At 41.3% G+C, this 19,990-nt stretch overlaps 3 protein-coding genes across 4 annotated transcripts; all 3 read right to left on the reverse strand.

The window, feature by feature from the left end:
• Positions 1 to 267: 267 nt before the first annotated feature.
• On the reverse strand, positions 268 to 18,581 carry LOC146462674 (kelch-like protein 24). 2 transcript variants are annotated; one of them, XM_085085533.1, is made up of 2 exons: positions 18,537 to 18,581; positions 268 to 3,283 (listed from the first exon to the last, which is right to left on the reverse strand). In XM_085085533.1, the coding sequence occupies exon 2, from the start codon at positions 3,265 to 3,267 to the stop codon at positions 1,543 to 1,545; it is 1,725 nt and encodes a 574-aa protein (XP_084941659.1). In that variant the 5' UTR covers positions 3,268 to 3,283; positions 18,537 to 18,581; the 3' UTR covers positions 268 to 1,542. The 2 variants fall into 2 exon arrangements, with proteins under 2 accessions (XP_084941659.1, XP_084941660.1); XM_085085534.1 differs by lacking the exon at positions 18,537 to 18,581 and adding an exon at positions 13,477 to 13,541.
• On the reverse strand, positions 6,186 to 9,531 carry LOC146462675 (kelch-like protein 24). The gene has a single exon (XM_085085529.1). The coding sequence runs from the start codon at positions 9,517 to 9,519 to the stop codon at positions 7,654 to 7,656; it is 1,866 nt and encodes a 621-aa protein (XP_084941655.1). The 5' UTR covers positions 9,520 to 9,531; the 3' UTR covers positions 6,186 to 7,653.
• LOC146462676 (kelch-like protein 11) lies at positions 10,337 to 13,542 on the reverse strand. The gene has a single exon (XM_085085531.1). It carries the CDS (start codon positions 13,455 to 13,457, stop codon positions 11,712 to 11,714), a length of 1,746 nt encoding a protein of 581 aa, XP_084941657.1. The 5' UTR covers positions 13,458 to 13,542; the 3' UTR covers positions 10,337 to 11,711.
• Positions 18,582 to 19,990: the final 1,409 nt, after the last annotated feature.

Here is a 19,990-nt window from a genome sequence, read left to right on the forward strand (position 1 = left end):
GATTTTGAAGATGGCAAACGTGAAATAACTGAAGTGCGAAACTTGTAAACCAGCGGAAGCCGAAACAACTGTGGGCTTGGAAATTTCCAGCGCACAATCTGAACAGAGTATGCGCATTGCTTATTAACGGTAACCAGTTTTGGAAACCGGTCAGTTTCGACCAAAAATCTGGTCGGCGGCTACATGAGAGAACGCGTCGGGGGTCGGCTGAGGTCTCTCTCCCTTCTCGCCGTCAGAGACCTCTGCTAGCAAGGAATGCCACGGTTGGCCCATGCAAGAAAGCAATATCATCTCATTTTTTCTAGGACAGCTACAAAAAGCTTGTTGCTGACATCGTTTACTTCATGAAACATTTGACATATCAACAAACACGAAAACAGGCAACATTCTTGACTATATAACCATGCTATTTATGCTTCTAAAATCCTACAACAGAAGAAGTCTATCATGTCTATATTTTACATAATTATTCGTATTGTTAACTGTGACTTTCTACGCGCCTTGTTGGCCATAAATAAACTTGTCCATGAACATTCAGTCTGTTCCAAGATAAGAATCCTTTAAACATTTTTTTGCTGAAACCGCGCGTAGAGTAGTTTGAGATGTCAGCCACGTGCTACTCCTTCCCCTAACCCACAGAAGAGCACGGCCCCAGTGGGTTAGGGGGGGGGGGGAGGGGGAGACGTTTGAAATTTCAGACAACGCGTACAGGTGTCGACTTTTTAGTCTTCGCATGTTCCAACACCTGGGGCCAAGTTAATAAAACTTTTCTGCGCTTCGACAATTATGTTGATGTCCTGGTCTGGTCCAACAGCAAAACGCTCTTCCATCTTGAAGTTTTCAAAGAATGTTTTTAATTACCCTGAAGCGAGTCACGATCCCGGGTCACGATCAAGTTTTGAAAACTGAGGGACTGTTCATATCAGGAACAACAACTGATTTCTGACAGTTTTCATTAAAGGATATGGCGTCACGTGACGCTTCTTGACCAATCGCGGCAAGCGAAAATATATGACTGGATAATAAGTGCTCACATACGTAAACACGACTGACGGTAAAGCAAAAAAAAAAAAAAAAAATGGAGAGATGGGCCACTAGGTCTACCAATAGTCAAAGTCCCTATTCTCTTGCAGGGATAACGGTCTGGTGTGAGAACACGCGAGAAAGCGCGCGAAATAATGGACACACCGCGCGAGAAAACACGTTTATCCACTGTCGCTACGAGTTTCCGGAAGGCACGTGACGTTCGTGCGCCCTCGGTTACCTCCGAACCAAAAGGAGGACCGTTCTTAATCTAAAAGGGAAGATATTTACGTTAGATAGAATATGCATGGCACTCGTCTACGAAGGAAGAAATATCTAAAACGAAGCTAATACGTAAATTTGTTCTGACTTGTAAACTACCAAGATAGGTGGCAAAAGATTAGTCTCACAAGATATATTCTCATCGATTACTCTCTAGAGAAACGTCTGCAGCATATGTCACGCCGATTTTGATATGACTATAAAAATCGGAGTTCAACTCTTTACTGCCGAGTCAATTCATTTGAGTTTAGCAAGCATTCCTTTAGGAAATTTCAATGCACAGCCTTTAAATAAGTCGGGTTTGTTGTTTCCTGGGATCCTATCCACTGGTATGGAGGTCTTTTGAATCCACTCGTTCGTTGTGGGATTATAACTTTCAACTGTGTACACGGGCAGGTTTCGATAAAGTTTTATACCACCCAGCACATACAGTGCTCCATTGACACACACCATGCTTCCGAAAACATGTGAAAAATTTAAGCTTCCGATGAACTGCCATTCATTTGTAGAAATATTGTACACTTCACATGATTTCAATTGGTTGTTCATTTCTTTGTACCCTCCAGCAACAAAAATGTTTCCTTGAGTAGCCACACCACAGGCACAACCTCTTTCTTGCTGCATGTCTGCAATTTGCTCCCATTTGTTGTGAACAGTGTCAAACCTCTCTGCTTTTGCAACATATTCTCCTCCTTCTTGCTGTAAAGGTTTCCCACCCAAAACATACATACAGTCACCAGCAGCAACAACACAAGAGTGATCCCTGCAACCCTCATGAGACGTGAAAATGTTTTCCCATGAACATGATCCCACATTGTATCTTTCAATTGTGGATTTTTCTGTGTTATTTACAGCAATGGCATAGATCTGCCCTCTGATTACTGCCACCTGTTTCGAATAAGACGAAAGATACAAATGTTCCAAAGAGGACCAAACATTAAAAGCAGGATCGTATCGCTGAGTGTTGCAACTTACGTTAAACATGAACAGCTGATCTCGGAATGTTACCATCTGAGTGCGGTTTCTTATGTTTCCGAACGTGCCGTTCGCCAAAAACTTCCACGTATCCATCTCAGGAAGATAACACAAAGAGTGTTTACCACCACAAGCTACAATGGCGTGTGATCCAAGCCTTCGTCTCGGTGATTGCATAAGAGAATCTTCACTTGTACAACTTACTAACGCTATGGCGTCTGACACCCTTTTCCAACAAGAGTAGTTGTCACGCACCAGCTGGTTCGTCACGACATCATCAACAAGGACGTCACGCGATACCAAAACCAGTCGAACGTGACGAAACAGTTCTTCAAACTTCGCCTTTCGATCGCTTTCGTTTTGTTCAATCCACTTTTGTATGATTTTCAAAACATCCTCTTCAGCTGCAACGCAAATGTCATCACTTGAAATCCACCTCTCAACCTCTTCGGCCTCCAACTGTACGAATTCGTCCAATTCACCTGCAACAGAAGCGAAGTTTTCGTGTATAAACTTCCTGCTTGTGGAGACAAGCTCTTCGCAATGGTATTTGTCGGCGAAGTAAAAGGTCGAAATGCAAGTGGAGTTGGTCAATCGTTCCCTAAGAAATCGCTCAGCGATGGCTTTCAAAGAATCAAGAAGCAAATAATCGGCTGCGATGATCAAATCCTTGGCACTTCGTTCATCAAGAATCATGACTTGTCCTGTGTAGATGAACTCCAAAACGTCTTCCAAAATCGACGCCGAGATCTCCTCGAACCGAATGATGCCTTCTTCCTTTTCTTTCATCTCACTCTGAAAAAGCTTAGCGAAGAACGGACTTACCGCCGAAAGCACATTTCTATGAGCCTTGAATTCTTTCCCTTCTTTCGCCACTAAGGTTATGTCGCACAAACAGTCTTGTCTTCGTTGCATGTTGAGTCGCTTCATTAACTCCACACAAATTGACGCTTGTTCAGTATCAGAAATCGGCTCTAAGTCTTCCATGTTTAAGGATAACAGCCTATAAATCTTAGTGAGACTACTTGAATCGATCGATCGTCACCGGAGCGTTAAACGAAAGTAATTTGGTGGCGTCTTTCCCCAGGACTTCTCAGTTGTGGCTACTTCCGGGTATTGGGGCGGGGGGGAGGTTTTTCTTTTCTTTCCAGGGGACCCGTCAGTAAGCTAGTTACACTGCCTCGCACCTTGGTGCCCTCGAAAAGAGTCTGAGCTTGGAAAATCTGAATAGTTCTTTTCTTCTCTTACAGGAAAGTCAAACGTCCAGTCCGTAATGTGACCGTTCAATTTAAGGCTATTTATTATGCTGTACAAGGTGGTTCTACCTTTTGAGTCTGTGGATAAAATCTTAAAGTGTTATCATTCAAATGAAAGCTGCTGAGCAGCTTTTCCTGTTGTACACTTCCTCCAAATATCTGCCATCAGATTTATTTCTTTTTAACTGTTCTTTCCTAATCCATAAGTCTGTGTTGTTTTTTTTTTTTTTGTTGTTGTTGTTGTTGTTCTTGTCATGATAGTCTTGTCATGCGCTCTTTAGCTCAGTTGATTGATCTCTTTAACTCATTCCACACTGATCTATCATAATTTGCATAATTATGCCATTTCGTAAGTAAGGCCACTCTCCATTCATACCGTCAAAGATTTTAACCCATACAGCTAACAAACTATTATCTTGGAGGGGATACACGCCTCATATAGTTAACAATGGGGAGCAACACCACGAAACTAAATCAAGTTTTAAGGACAGTTGTTAGGCTGTTAGGGAACTAAATAACCTTTCAGGTTTCTTTGGCAGTCATATCGTTATATCCTGACGAGGATAAAACACAGTCATTTTGTCTTTTACGCCAAGCAAGTACGCCGATTCATTGCCATTGTTCTGCCACAAAACGTGAATCAGGCATTTCTTGATGAAATGTGACAGAATATGACTGAAAATTTGGCGTTTGGAAATCACTGTGAACGATATAAAAAGGGAAAGCTTTCGATCGCATTAAGGCACTGGGGATTCTGCAGAACGCCGAACGTCGAATCTATATCTACCATAACAATACTGAGTGAAACTTAACCGTCCTAATAATCAGTTCTTAATCCCAAATAGAAAAATAAAGAGAAGTGCTGAGGCCTAAATAATGTCATTCATTATTAAACCCTAAATGTTGTAGGTGGGCGTAAAATACTACATTCTGCATTCAGTGTAGTATGCAAAATACTCCTACCCGCCTCATTTCATTTATCTAACAGAACACGGCGGCTGCAGAATACAGAGACGTTTAATTGATATTAATTAATCATAAAAAAATTAACAGACAAGACCCAATTGTTCCGCTCTTTGAACAACCGGGGCTCAAAGATTGCACAACTGTACAAGGAAACAATTCAGTGTTTCCGTTATCTACCATTTCATCCTTGATCAATCTTTGAATCTTTTCGACTTCACAGGTTAACTAGCTGAAACGATTAACTCATCTTTGTTGCTTGTAATATGATTTCAGGTGATTTGCTCGGTGACATACACGATTTAGCGAAAGCTTTAAAAAAACGTTGTTGTTTATCGCATTAAACCTTGACTATACAATATTTTGTCGTGACAACCTTTTGGTACTTTCTCGTTACTACACTATTGCACAATTAGTTTAGGCCATATTGTCAGCTATTAACTATATAAACAATAGCCTCCATTTGGCGCGAAAATATGCTCAGATATTTGTCCGCGGGCATTATCTGTTCCGAGAAGCGAACAGTTTTCCGAGAGCGAAGCTCGAGGAAAACTGTGAGCTTCGAGGAGCATATTTTTTTAAGTCAAATGGAGGCTATTGTGGTTATTATCCTTCAAATATTTTTCGCAACATGTAACAAGAGCTTGAGTATTTGAACATTTTGTTTCAGAACAGTTTACTGTCAAAAACGTTTAGAGTGTATGTTGTTTTCTGATGCTGCTTTATCGACCAGCAGGTTTATCTCTTCTTCTGTCACAAAAGCAAACCGTTTCCCCATCTCGAGATTAATTTTAATTGCAAACTTGACGCGCCTTGAAGTTTTTGAAATTGGAGAATATCACTTGGGGAATATCATCGGATATTCCCCAGTTTTAGCTGGGGTATATTCGGTCACGTGAGGCGTTTAGACCAATCGCGGGCGAGCGAAAATATTTGATGGATTATAAGACCTTGACATCCGGTTGTCTTAAAAAACGTATAATGTAGATAAATATGTATAAAAAGATTACAAATCATCTTTCAGCATAGAGCGGTCGGGCCACAATAATGGCAACTGAGGTATACTAAACAGACATATTGCGCTTTCAAGATCGCTGTCTGCCAGCAATTTTAACATGGTTAGCAGTCCCCAGGGGTACTTAGGTATATTAGATTAAAATTAGTGATCGCGGACTTTCTTGATTTAGACATTTTCTGATGTGCAATTTGAGATTGGGAAAACTGATGATTTTGGTAGTTTTAAGGGGAGCTGGGGGGTTAGGGGGAGGGGGGGAGAGGCCGGTGGGACAATTTTTATCCGAGTAGAACATTTCTTTGATGTTTGGCCTAACAACTTGTAAAAATGCTAAATATACCCTGTATCAGGATGAAAGTCTTCGAAATTTTCTTTAGAGACTGCAGTTAAGCACGTGAAAACGCATGAAAATCGATCGGCAGCAGCCGCGTGGAAAAGCATCTGACGTCACTCCAGTGGACGGGAAAAGGAGAGACCCTGAAAACGAGGTTGATTTTTACTAATAAGGGGGAGGGGGGAGGGGTGTGTGGAAATTTTCCAATATACTTAACATTTCAAGTAGCGGGTTCTTGAGCTCCCGCCTTGAGGATCTACTGCAGTCAGTGTGCGGCTTAACCCTTAGTTTGGTTCAGGTACTAGATTTGTATATGACAATTAACGAGACAAACAGATGACAGGTAAATGTTTTATTTAAGGAAAAGCCGAAGTAAAACTGTTTGCAATAACAGAACTGATTTATAAACCCACAGGTTACTCTTTGTCGAACGAAGCCGATATGCGTACACTATATTAGGAATCTTTACGACATAGGGAAATGCATCAGTCTAACTCAACAATATCATTTCATTTTTTTTTTCTGAATAACTAACAAGCCTGTTACGATCGTTTACGTCATGATAAACTACATATATTGGGAAAAAATTATGCAAAAAAACTTTTCTCGAACAACTGTTAAAATTCCCGCGCGCTGATTAACTCGTAGCTATTGTCTACAAGAAGATCAGAGTACAGACAATGAAAATGACGTCAGATGCAGATGTAACGCGCGCGCTTTAAAGTCAATCCTGCTCGTACTTTTTCCATGTAATTGTAAAAGTTTGGAACATTTTTTGACGTCATTTATGGTCTATTTCATAATGCTCACAAACGCATGTTGAATATGAGATCATGTTTGAATAAAAAAGTTTAGACCATAGAAAACCTCCGTCGATTTGTTAAAAATCTTGTTTTTAACAACTCATGTTATATACGCTTTCTAAAAACTAACCACTTAATTTCGTATTTACATATTGATACTGTTGCAAACTTCACTTAACACACACAGCATATATGCATACGGATGTTCGTTCACAAACATTAACTGTTCTGAGAGGAGAACATATTTCCGAGAGAGAAGCTCAAGGAAAAGGGAGTCCCCCAAAGGGTAGGGGAGGGGGGGGACCGCGAGCGTCCAGTAACGGACGAACAAGAACAAAGGTCCGTGCATAGTTTCTTTGAATATCTTTAAAGCCAAGTAAAGGTTACTGCCTCAAGACATGCCAGGCACTCCGTTAAAGCGACTCCAATCTGCAGTGCAAATTGCCGATTGTGGGGAATGTCTCTTGGAAAGAAAAACTGAGCTCATTTGATATGTCCCAGGTTTTGATACATTTTGACCAATCGCACGCTGGCAAAAATATTACAGATAATAACAGCTCATATACGACCCAATTTTGTAGAATAGATGTTAAATACCATGTTCAATTTATGTCTATGTCTACTAAAAGAGAAAATTAGAATCCGGGAAGCTTCTAAACTCCTTCCGGGATCAAGTGAGAGCAAAACTCGACTGCTGCCCAGATTGACCTTCTATTCATTCAAGCCATGCGTTTACATGAGTTGTTCTCTCTGGACCCTGAAAAAAAAGGGGCGCTTTTCGTTGTCTACAAGGAAAGACAACTACGTTAGGTTTAATATGATTCTCACTCCTACACAACGAACACTTATTGACAACGTCGCTTTTGACTTCCAATAACTTAAAAACTCACAAGACATCTCAAAGCCGATTCTGGTGACGACCAGTGTCCGCACAAATTACAAGCATGTTGGTGAATTTTGCCACTTTAAACTTTGAAATCAGCTATTTCCTTCCGAGCTGGTTCATTTGTGTTTAGCAAGCGCTGCTTTGGGAAGTTTTAAAGCACAGCCTTTAAATGAAGGTTTATTGTCTCCTGGAATCTTGTCCACAGGTATGGAGGCTCTTTGGGTCCATTTCTTCATTGTGGGATCATAACTTTCAACTGTGTACTCAAATCCCTCATACTGTTGTGAACCACCCAGCACATACAGTGTTCCATTGACACACACCATGCTTCCCCACGAGCGTGGAACATTTAAGCTTCCGATAAACTGCCATTCGTTTGTAGAAATCGTGTACACTTCACATGAATTCAATTGTCTGATCTCAGTCCCCTGTCCTCCTGCAACAAAAATCTTTCCTTGAGTGGCCACACCAAAGGCACAGCCTCTTTCTTGCTGCATGTCTGCGATTTCCCCCCATTTGTTTTGAACAGTGTCAAATCTCTCTGCTTTTGCGACATATTCCGGATGGAACTCGTCCAGATCCAATAACATAGAACGTCTAGCCAGTTTCCGGAACTCAGTAGTCCCACCCAAAACATACAGACAATCACCAGCAACAACAACACAACAGTCTTCCCTGCAACCACTATCAGAAGTAAAAATACTCTCCCATGACCATGACTCCATATTGTATCTTTCAATCGTGGATTTTATTTGCTCCCTTTTACGTACATTAGTTTTATTAATGGCATAGATCTGCCCTCTGATAACTGCCACCCGTTTCCAGGAAGGAGAAAGATTCAAACGCGGCAAATAGGACCAACCATCAAAGACAGGATCATACCGGTGAGTGTTGCAACGTCCATTGAAAGTGAGCAACTGATCTCGGAATGTTACCATCTGGGTGCGGTTGTTCATGTTTTCGAACAAGCCATTCGCCAAAAACTTCCACGTGTCCGTCTCGGGAAGATAACACAAAGTGTGTTTACCACCACAAGCTACAATGGCATGTGTGCCAAGCCTTCTTCTCGGTGACTGCGTAAGAGCATCTTCACTAGTACAACTAAGTAACGCTATGGCGTCTGACACCCTCTTCCAACAAGAGTAGTTGTCACACACCAGCTGGTTCGTCACGACATCAACAACAAGGACGTCACGCGATACCAAAACCAGTCGAACGTGGCGAAACAATTCTTCAAACTTCGCCTTTCGATCGCTTTCGTTTTGTTCAATCCACTTTTGTATGATTTTCAAAACATCCTCTTCAGCTGCAACGCAAATGTCATCACTTGAAATCCACTTCTCAACCTCTTCGGCCTCCAAGTCTAAGAAATCGTCCAATTCGGCAACAGAGACGAAATTCTCGTGTACCAACTTCCTAGCCTTGGCGACAAGCTCTTCGCATTGGTATTTCTCGGCGAAGTAAAAAGTCGAATTGCAATTGGAGTTGGTCAATAGTTGCTCTAGAAATCGTCCAGCTAAGGTTTTCAAACAAACAAGAAATAAAAAATCTGCTGCCATGATTAGATCCTTGGCGTTGCGTTCATCAAGAATCATGACATGGCCCGTGTAGATGAACTCCAAGACGTCTTCCAAAATTGACGCCGAGATCTCCTCGAACCGAATGATGCCTTCCTCGTTTTCTTTCATCTCACTCTGAAAAACCTTATCGAAGAAGGGACTTACCGCCGAAAGCACATTCTTATGAGCCTTGAATTCTTTCCCTTCATTCGCCACCAAGGTGATGTCGCACAAGTAGTCTTGTCTTCGTTGCATGTTGAGTCTCTTCATTAACTCCACACAAAACAAATTCTGTTGCACCTCGGAGATAAGCTCTAAATCTTCCATGGTGTCAAACGGCTCGTGCGGAATGTCCTCGAACTCACGAAACTCTTGTTGCTCTGAAGGGTCCGGCTCGGCTTGGCTTGTTTCATAGTTTTCCATACCGAAGGGGAAGCGGCCCCGACTGATCTCGGTGAAATACACTACTGCATTGCTTTGTATTCGAAGAATTTGCGTGACTATTCCCAGGCCTTCACGGTCACGCTTATCTTCATTTCCGGCTTAGGGTTTGTGTCTTAGCGAAAAGAGGCCGATGAACCTTGGAATATCCTGAACGCGTTTTCTCTCCATTTTTAAAATTAATCCAATAAAGAACCGCCTTCCTCATCTGCGCAGTAGAAATGTATGGCTCTGCATATTGATCCTGTATATGTGACGAGTGAACCGTTAAATTATGAAGTCTAAACTTTTCTGGACGAAATTTTCAGCGTGCAGACTTTGTAGCGATGATACGAAAGTCGTCAAGCGTTATATATATCAAGTAAAAACGACATCGACAAGAACTTTCTATGACAAATTCATCATGCCTGTGAAATAACGATAATTAATTTAAAGGAAGGAAATTGCCTTACAAAGCTCTCTAGGTTGAAAAAGTTGGAGTGGCTCCACGATCCCCCCCGGAATGTTGGCCCCTTTTCTTTGCGCTCTTTGGACTATTTTTAATTTCTTGTGTCCATATTTAACGTGGAATTACTAGGCACTTGAGGATTCAAGACTGAAGGAATAGAGGCCTTCGCTTAAACGACGCATGTTTAACAGTACTGAACTAAAAGGTCACTTGAGTGGCTGTTGCCTAATCTATTTATTTTGGATTTGATCCGCTCTTGATGTTTGCCCAGTCTGTGACAATACTTTTATACAGGGTGTTAAGATAGGTATGGTTTAGTTCGTTTAAATTCCCTTAGTTTCACTTGATTCAGTCGCTGTTCGTTAAATCAAACGCACGTTTCGTGTAAACTTTTAGGAGAAGAAAAAGACTACTCACAGTCTAGCTGATTAATAACCGATATCAGCAATGGGAGAAACGATATTTTTTTTACCCGTGGTCATTTCTGAGAATAGCAGACAGAAGATGCCTTTATCGGCGGGTCAAACAAAAGCTGAAAAACGCTTCTGCTCTCTCAGAAAAGACGGAATTAACAAAAACGAATATCCGTGCACATTTTTAAAGTCAAATAACGATTATGGTGTTTATTTTCCTTAACATAGTTTTGCTGATTTAAAGCGCACGTAAGATGTTGATCGAGAGCGTGCGTGCATTGTTGATTTTTTTAGTGTTTTCCAGAACTGCGCTTCGACAGTTATGTTGATGTCTTGGTCTGGTCAGTAAAACAGTAAAACGCTCTTCCATCTTGAAGTTTTCAAAGAATGTTTTAAATCACACTGAAGCGATGTAGGGAATCTTTTAGTTGCCCTAACTCCCAGTAACACTAGACTCAAAAAGTTTGTAACCAATATTTTTAATGCGTTCCGATCGATCCAACAATGTACAAAAACTAATTGATTGAAAAAATAGATTCGTACGTACGTGCCCCGAAAGCGGCTTAATCATCTGATTCTAAGTTAACAAATCGACGTAAATCCCTTAGCAACGAAACAAATTACAATTGAAAAGTCCACAGGCGTGACGTTCGTCACACAGTCTCAGTACGTTCAATACAGCGACTCACGATTAAGTTTTGAAACCTGAGAGACTGTTCTTATAAGGAACAACGACTGATTTCTGCCAGTTTATAGCATATGGCGTCACGTGACGCGTCTTGACCAATCGCAGGCAAGAGAAAATATATGGCTGGATAATAAGTACTCACACACGTAAACAGGATCAACGGTGAAGAAAAAAGGATGGAGACATGGACAGCAAGGTCTTCCAATAGCAAAAGTCCCTATTCTCTTGTAGGGATAACGGTCTGGTGTGACAACACGCAAGAAAGCGCGAGCAAAAATGGACACACCGCGCGAGAAAACACGTCTATCCACTCTCGCTACGAGTTTCCGGAAGGCACGTGACGTTCGTGCGCCCTCGGTTACGTTCGAACGACAAGGAAGACCGTTCGTTCTCTAAAAGGGAAGATGTTGACGTTAGATAGAATGTGCATGGCACTCATCTACGACGAAAGAATTATCTACAACGAAGCTTATACGTAAATTTGTTCTAACTTGTAAACTACCTAGACAGATGGCAAAAGCTTAGTCTCACAAGATATATTCTTATAATAAGTCTTTAGAGAAATGTCTGCAGCATATATCGGCGGATGTTGATATGACTATAAAAATCGGAGTTCAACTCTTTCCTACCGAATCAATTCATTTAAGTTTACCGCAAGCATTCCTTTAGAAAGTTTCAATGTACAGCCTTTAAATGGGCCTGGTTTCTTGACTCCTACTGAAATCCTTCTCATTGGTATAGAGGTCTTTTGAATCCACTCGTTTGTTGTGGGATTATAACTTTCAACTGTGTACAAGGGCGATGTAGAGTATAGATATCTTGAACCACCCAACACATACAATGCTCCATTGACACACACCATGCTTCCAAAAAAACGTGGAACACGTAAGCTTCCGATGAACTGCCATTCGTTTGTCGAAATATTGTACACCTCACATTTCGATGTTTTGCCGCCTTTTCCGCACCCTCCAGCAACAAAAATCTTTCCTTGAGTAGCCACACCACAGGCATAACCTCTTTCTTGTTGCATGTCTGCAATTTCTTCCCACTTGTTCTGGACAGTGTCAAATCTTTCTGCTTTCGCGACAAATTCTCGTTCTCGCTGTAAAAGTTCCCCACCCAAAACATACATACAGTCACCAGCAGCAACAACACAAGAGTGATCCCTGCAACCCTCATGAGACGTGAAAATTCTTTCCCACGAACATGTACCCACACTGTATCTTTGAATTGTGGATTTGTGTCTGGTTCGATCAATGGCATAGATCTGCCCTCGAACGACGGCCACTTGTGTATAACGATTAAACCACTGCAAATGCCGCACAGAGGACAAACTATTAAAAAAAGGATAATATTGCTTAGGTTTTCGATCGAATCCAGCAAAGATAAACAAGTTATCTCGAAGTACTACCATCGGAGTGACCTCGTTTACGCTTTCATGACCATCGTATGCCATAAGGTTCCACTCGTCTTTTCCGGGAAGATAACAATAAACGTCTTTACCTCCACAAGCTACAATAGCGTGAGATCCAAGTCTTCTTCTAGGTAACTCAGGTGACTCCAGAAAAGGATCTTTACTTTCACAACCGACAAGCGCTATGGCGTCCCTCACCTTTGTCAAACAAGAGTAGTTGTCACGCACCAACTCGTTCGACGCGATATCAAGAACCAGAAAATTAAGCGATACAAAAACCAGTCGAACATGACGAAACAATTCTTCAAACTTCGACTTTCGATCGCTTTCCTTTTGTTCAATCCACTTCTGTATGATTTTGAAAATATCTTCTTCAGCTTCAACACAAATTTCATCACTTGAAATCCACTTATCAACCTCTTCGGCCTCCAAGTCTAAGAATTCGTCCAACTCTGCAACGGAGGCGAAGTTATCGTGTACAAACTTTCTAGTTTTGGCGACAAGCTCTTCGCATTGGTATGTCTCGGCGAAGTAAAAGGTCGAAATGCAATTGGCGTTGGTCAATAGTTTCTCTAGAAATCGCCCAGCAAAGGTTTTCAAACAATCAAGCAGTAAAAAGTCGGCTGCGATGATCAGTTCCTTTGCACTTTGTTCATCATGTATCTCGACATGTCCTGTGTAGATGAACTCCAAAACGCCTTCCAAAATTGACGTTGAGATCTCTTCGAACCGAATAATGCCTTCTTCCTTTTCTTTCATTTCACTCTGAAAAAGCTTATCAAAGAAGGGGCTTACCGCCGAAAGCACATTTCTATGAGCCTTGAATTCGTTGCCTTCTTTCGCCACCAAGGTTATGTCGCATAAATAGTCTTGTCCTCGTTGCATGTTGAGTCGCTTCATCAACTCCACACAAAACGAAGCTTGTTCAGCTTCAGAAATTGGCTGTAAGTCTTCCATGTTTAAGGATATAAACAACCTATAAAAATTGGTGAAACTCAGTTCCTTGAATCGATCGATCGTACACCGAAGCGGAAAACGACAGTAATTTTTCTTTCCCCAGGCCTTCACGGTTGTGGTTACTTTTGGGTACTGTGGCGGGGAGGAGGAGGAAGGTTACCTTTTCTGGGGACCTCCCTCAGTAAGCTAGTTTCACTGCCTCGTTCCTAGGGCCAGGGCCAGGAAGGGGAGGGGGGGGGGGGGGGGGAGGGGAATGCAAAAAGAGGCTGAGCTTGGAAAATCTGAATGTAATCCTTTTCTGAAATATTTGAATTAACTCACAAGAAAGTCAAACTTCCCGTCTGTAATGTGACTGTAATTTTTAAAAGGCTATTTATTATGCTGTACAAGATGTTCTACCTTTTGAGTCTGTGGATAAAATCTTAAAGTGTGACCATTCAAATGAAAGCTACTGAGCAATACTTTCATGCGGTACACTTCTTTTAACCTGCGATCAGATATATTTCTTTTTCACTGCTCTTTCCTTATCCACAAGTCTGTGGTTTTTTGTTCTTGTCACGTATTATACTGTCATGCGCTCTTCGCTCTTGATTGCTTTAACTGATTCTACACTGATCTATCACATTGTACACAGTTATGTCATATCGTAAGTAAGGCCACTCTCCATTCATACCGTCACAGATTTTAACCCAAACAGCTAATAAACTATTCCCTTCGAAAGGATACACACTGCCTTATGTAGTTAACAATGGGGAGCAGCAGCATACACGTTTCTCTTACTTAATAGCCCTTTTCACGGTTAATTTTTCTCATTTGCATTACGATGTTATCCAACGTGGATGCAAGGCAATTTCGGGCTAAAACTACAAAATAGCCCGAAATTGCCTCTCATACATGCTAGATTTCATTGAATTCAAATGAACAGAGTTAACCGTGAAAAGGGCTATTAGCGGAGATTTAAGTACAAGTCCGTCTCAAATACGAAACCAAATCAAGTTTAAAGGAAATTGGTCAGACTGTTAGGAAACTGAATAACCTTTCAGGTTTCTTTGGCAATCATATCGCGTTATCCTGACGAGGATAAAACACAGTCATTTCGTTTTTTACGCCAAGCAAAATACGATGATTCATGGCCACTACTACAACACCCCGGGGGGAGGGGGGACTGTCATATGTAAGGGGCGGGGATGCTCTTCGGAAATTTTGAATTAAACCCCTAAAGGAGACCTATGTGGGCGTGGCCCAAGCTTTTTCTGACCCCTAAAAGAGAACATTTTAAAACACAGACAAATATTGCAGGGGCGTAGCTAGCCTTTAAGCCATTAAGCACGGGCTTAACATGAATTTCGTAATTAGTTTTTTTTTTTAAAGCCGAAGGCCCGTATTTTCTTTTGCAGATACTATTCAATAGCGAATACCCGCTATGTCAACGTTTTATTTTGAAAACTAAAATTATGGCTTTCAATATTATATATTAAAAAATGCTGAAAGGTTAAAGAATAGAAATGCTACTATAGAACTTTTGAAATAGTTTCGCACACGAAAATTTAGTTGACTGTTGATTTCCGCTTTACAGCGGCTTTCACAGCTGTGCGCCTGTAATTGTTAGAAAGAAAGTAGAACGGACATAATCTCATCTTAAGGCTGGTTTCCATATGATCGCAGATCGCAATAAGGTCTGCGATCGTTTGCGATCCTGCGATCACGATCGCAGGATCGCAGACGATCGCAGACCTTATTGCGATCTGCGATCATATGGAAACCAGCCTTTAGATAGAACATGGTTCTATCTTCTGCGATCGTCTGCGATCACGATCGCAGGATCGCAGACGATCGCAGACCTTATTGCGATCTGCGATCATATGGAAACCAGCCTTTAGATAGAACATGGTTCTATCTTCTGCGATCGTCTGCGATCACGATCGCAGGATCGCAGACGATCGCAGACCTTATTGCGATCTGCGATCATATGGAAACCAGCCTTTAAGCAACGACGACGGTGGCGTCAACGACAACGCCTCAGAACAATAGGTTTAATGAGCAAAAACAATCGCTCTACACGTGCGTTTTAGATTTTGGTACATTTCTTTGCCGTCCTCCGAAAAACAACAACGACAACAACGTGAAATGACCACATTTAAGGTTTTGTGGAGAACGTGAACGCACGACGGTTAATTTTTCATTTTCTTTCTTATCTCTACGCCACTCCTACCAATTTGGTTTCTGGATAGTTCGCCATTTTTCTAAAAGTTGAGCGAGTTGAAACAATCGCGAAGTGGCACAAATGAAATAAAGATATATTTTCGGGTGACGTTTTCGTTGCCGTTGCCGTCGTCGTTGCTTAAGCTCCCTAATGTCAAATGTCTGCCATAACCGAATAACTGAAAGCTCACCGTCTCTGTGTATAATTGGTGCTGAACCCTAAATAGTATAGGGAAGTGCTTAGGCCTAAATAATAATGTTATTCATTGTTATGTTGTAGATGAGCGTAAGGCCCGGTTCATACGTCGAACTTTACATGAGCCGAACCTAATACCTATTAAGGTCGACCCAAATAATTAAGTTCGGCAGTTGATTCAGACGTCGAACCTGACTGAAGTCGAACTTAATTAAAGCTAAAGTGAGAAAATAGATTTTCGTGGTCAGCGGCTGTTGTTTTTACTCAACAGGATTCAAAATGGCGGGAAAGATAAATTCTGACGTGGAAGAGCTTGTTTGGTAAAATAATGAAGACAGGCCAAACACGCCTCCTATTGGTGGAGATAGGAAGAGTATGACCTTCAAAGCTAATTTGCTCTTACGAGTACGTCTTTCAAAGTCTTCTTTTCTGTACGAAAGTAGGGAAGGGTCTTTGTAGATCTCTCTTACCAGAGGCTGATTTTTTATCAAGTGCCATTTACTCATCTGAATTGTTTTAGGTTAGGCACAGAAGGGCGATATTCCGTAACAAACGGCAAAATGTTTTTGGGCGTTTTTTGTCTGTTTTGTAGTGCCGACATTCTTTCGCGGAAGTTGACTTCTGAAAGAGTTTTATCTATAAGGCTATCGAGGTAACCTCTGTAGCGTAATCTCTGTTTGAATAGAGTAATGTGTTCTTCAAACGTTGTTTTTGAAGATTTTGTTCTGAGAAGTCTTGAGGCTTCGCCTTTGATATAGCCTGTATTGGAAAGTTTCTGTCGGTTTGAAGTGCGTGTGCACATCAAGAATAGATTCTTCTTCTTTTTTTTTAATCTTTCGCATCTCAGACAAGTATATTTAGCTGTTTCGAAACAAGAAGAACAAGCACATTCCTCTTTTCCCGCCATCTTGTTCCGAATGAAGTCCTTTGCGCATGCCAAGTCGATGGAACGCGCAGACCTCTGGGATAGATATAATTTATATAATTTATATAATTTATACGTAACGTATGCATTTGGTTCGGCACATGTAAAAGTTCGACGTCTGAATCGAAGTCGAACTTTTACCGTTCTATTCGACTGACGCAGTCGGATAGAACGGCGGGTCGACCCAAATACAAATCTGTCGATCCTAACTGATTCATACGTCGATCTTTACATGCGCCGAACCAAATGATTAGGTTCGGCTCATGTAAAGTTCGACGTATGAACCGGGCCTAAAATGCTACATTCTGCATTCGGTGCAGTATGCAAAATACCCTTACCCGCTTCATTTATCTAACGGAACACGGCGGCTGCAGAATACAGAGACGTTTAATTGATATTAAATATAAAAAATTAACAAACCGGGCCCAATTGTTTAAAAAGTGGTTAACTTATATCTAGCAGATAAAACGTATTGGTTGGCCGAGTACATTTTATCCACTGGATAAAGTTATCCGCTCTTTGAACAACCGTGGCTCGAAGATTGCACTACACGGAAACAGTTGTTTTAGTTACCTATCATTTGACTATATACTGATATTTTTCTGTGACCACCTTTTCGTACTTTCTCATTACTAAACTATTGCACACTAAGTTTAGGCCATATTATCAGCTGTTAGCTATGACCTTGATATCCGGTTGTCTTGAAAAACCTATAACGTAGACAAATATGTAGTAAAAAGATTACAAATCATCCTTCAGCTAAAAGCGGTCGGACAACAATAATGGCAACTAAGGTATACTAAAGGACATTTTGCGCTTGATCGCACTCCGCCAGCAATTTTAACATGGTTAGCACCCCCAGGGGTACTCAGGTATATAAGTTGCGGACTTTCTTGTTTTAGACATTTTCAGTGATGGGCAATTTGAGATTGGAAAAACTGATTATTTTGGTACATTTTTTCCTTTTTTTTTGGGGGGGGGGGGGGGGAAGAGAGGGGCCGGTGGGTCAATTTTTATCCGAGTAGTACATTTCTTTGATGTTTGGCCTAACAACTTGTAATAATGCTTAATATACCGGGATGAAAGTGTTAAGTTGACATGCACGGGCACTCCATTTTTTTTTTGTATAAAGGCCGCAGTTAAGCACATGAACAGAACACAGGAAAATCGATCGGCAGCAGCCGCCTGGAAACGTGTTGCGTACGCGTTTTGCGATTGCTCGACGAGTTGCCACAGGGCACGGGACTCATGTGGGCATTTGCTTAGGGGCTGTTTACATGGAGGGGGGAAGATCTTTGCACTAGAAGGCGGATAATCATAGCGCCATATGTTTTCTGTATTCAGTTTACATGCAAAAAGTTGTACTTGGCCCTAGTGCTAGGATCTTCCTAGAGATAGGATCTTCCTAGCTGGGAGATGGAAAGATCCTAGCACTGGAAAGATCCTAGCTCCATGTAAACTACCTTCGCTCGGAAGATCCTAGTACTGGGGACAATAAAGAACAAATATGGCGGCAGCCGGGCGTTCAACTGCTAAAGGCCTACAATTTTTCTTCTTTCATTCTCCACTTGGTAACCACTCCGACCAAAATTTCTGCATGTAAACCAAACGAAAAGTTGTTTCGCCTTCTTGGATCTTCCTTGTGCTAGGATCTTCCTCCCCCCAGGCCATGTAAACAGCCCCTTAGTGTTCACGCTCGGCTAGACCTGAGCTGGGGTAAAGCCGGAAGTACAGGCCAAATTACTGAAATACTGACCTTATATGTAACAGATCCGGCAAGTGTACGGACACTCGTACAGCACAAAATTGATGAATTTCCAATAATTACTTGAAAACCACTTTGAAGAGTCGCACAAGCGTTTTCTGATAAGGCATCTTATAGGATTTTCGTCACGGCAAAGATCTGCAAAAAGTATTGTGGATTCCTTAAAGAAACGATCTTTGCACACAAGCAAAAAAAATACCATCAGAAAACTCGTAACAAGCTTTTAGTTACTAAGATGTAATAGACAGTTGATATTCCAGTCCTCTACTTTCTAGGCACCCTTTTTGACCTTCTGACCCTCCCTTCCCTTTCCTACACCCCCACCCTTTCCCCCCTCCTTTACCGTGCAGGATCCGGTGCGTTTCTTTTGTCGCGGTGGTCCTTCCAAACAAAATTACTGGATTTTTAATGAAAGAAAAAAGAAGACAAGCAAAGAAAGAGAAAGAATGAAGTTGCAAGGTTCAATTATGTTTTCTTTTTTTAATTCCCATTTGTGAATCCTTGAGAGTGATGGCGTTTGCCGGTAAAACTGAGCTCCTTTCATTTTGTCATTTTTGGGTCATTATCAGATTCATCAGTCTGTATAGTTTAGACAGAACTCTGACCTATTGCCATGGTAATTTGTTTAAATTCTAAACTGAAATCTGTCGGCAAATTCTAGTTATTGTTATATATTATTTGTCTATTGCGGTTCCTTGGTCGTTAGAATCGACCATTCTCGATCTCACTGAATACTTTTTTCCTCGTCCCATTTAAATGTATGAGAAAATTGCCCCTTTCCCTTGGTTTGTCATGACAAACATTTACCTAATCCTATCAAAAAATGTCCACTGTTAATTTAGTTTTATCTTTTGATGAAAACAAACGTTTTAGTACTAAAACAAAACCGTCGCCAATCTTGTTCTTGCCTCTGGTTCTCCCAGTGTCTCGAAGAGTGCTCCTCTGCAATAGGGTTTTAATAAAAGCTGAGAATCGCCGGCCAAAATTTTAACTATTCAAATAAAAGTTAACAAATATAGTATGCATATAGATCTACAGTATATACTTCCCTGTCGCTGTGATTTTCGGTTTTCTTACTCTAAGAAGAACTCTTGCGACATTTCTTTCAATTCGAAAACTTAGACTTACCTCTTCTATCTATTCTCTCGTCCTCAACATCTGCGGCTAGTCCTCGACGAAACCAGCCATCAACCTCGTCATCTGCGTTGGAAATTTGTCCAGCCATAGAGTGCATAAAGATCGCAAGACAGATTAACAAAATCCATATGGTATTCATCTTGATCAAATTTTCTTCGCGCCGATCAAGTTCTCGTGTTCAGCCGTACTCAGAAATGGCCGGCTTCAAAGGTGATGCACGCTACTAACGATAACCGTTGTTAGGGATTTTACATTGTCAGGGAGCGTCCTTTGCTTTCAGACCTCTCAGTTTAAATCTGCGCCGATTG

This window comes from Pavona decussata, unplaced genomic scaffold, assembly GCF_977016875.1.
Source record: "Pavona decussata unplaced genomic scaffold, jaPavDecu1.1 SCAFFOLD_186, whole genome shotgun sequence".
Classification (NCBI taxonomy): Eukaryota; Metazoa; Cnidaria; class Anthozoa; order Scleractinia; family Agariciidae; genus Pavona; species Pavona decussata.

Coding starts and splice junctions, on each gene's coding strand:
- LOC146462674 (XM_085085533.1), bottom strand. CDS start 3,267: ATGGAAGACTTAGAGCCGATTTCTGATACTGAACAAGCGTCAATTTGT.
- LOC146462675 (XM_085085529.1), bottom strand. CDS start 9,519: ATGGAAAACTATGAAACAAGCCAAGCCGAGCCGGACCCTTCAGAGCAA.
- LOC146462676 (XM_085085531.1), bottom strand. CDS start 13,457: ATGGAAGACTTACAGCCAATTTCTGAAGCTGAACAAGCTTCGTTTTGT.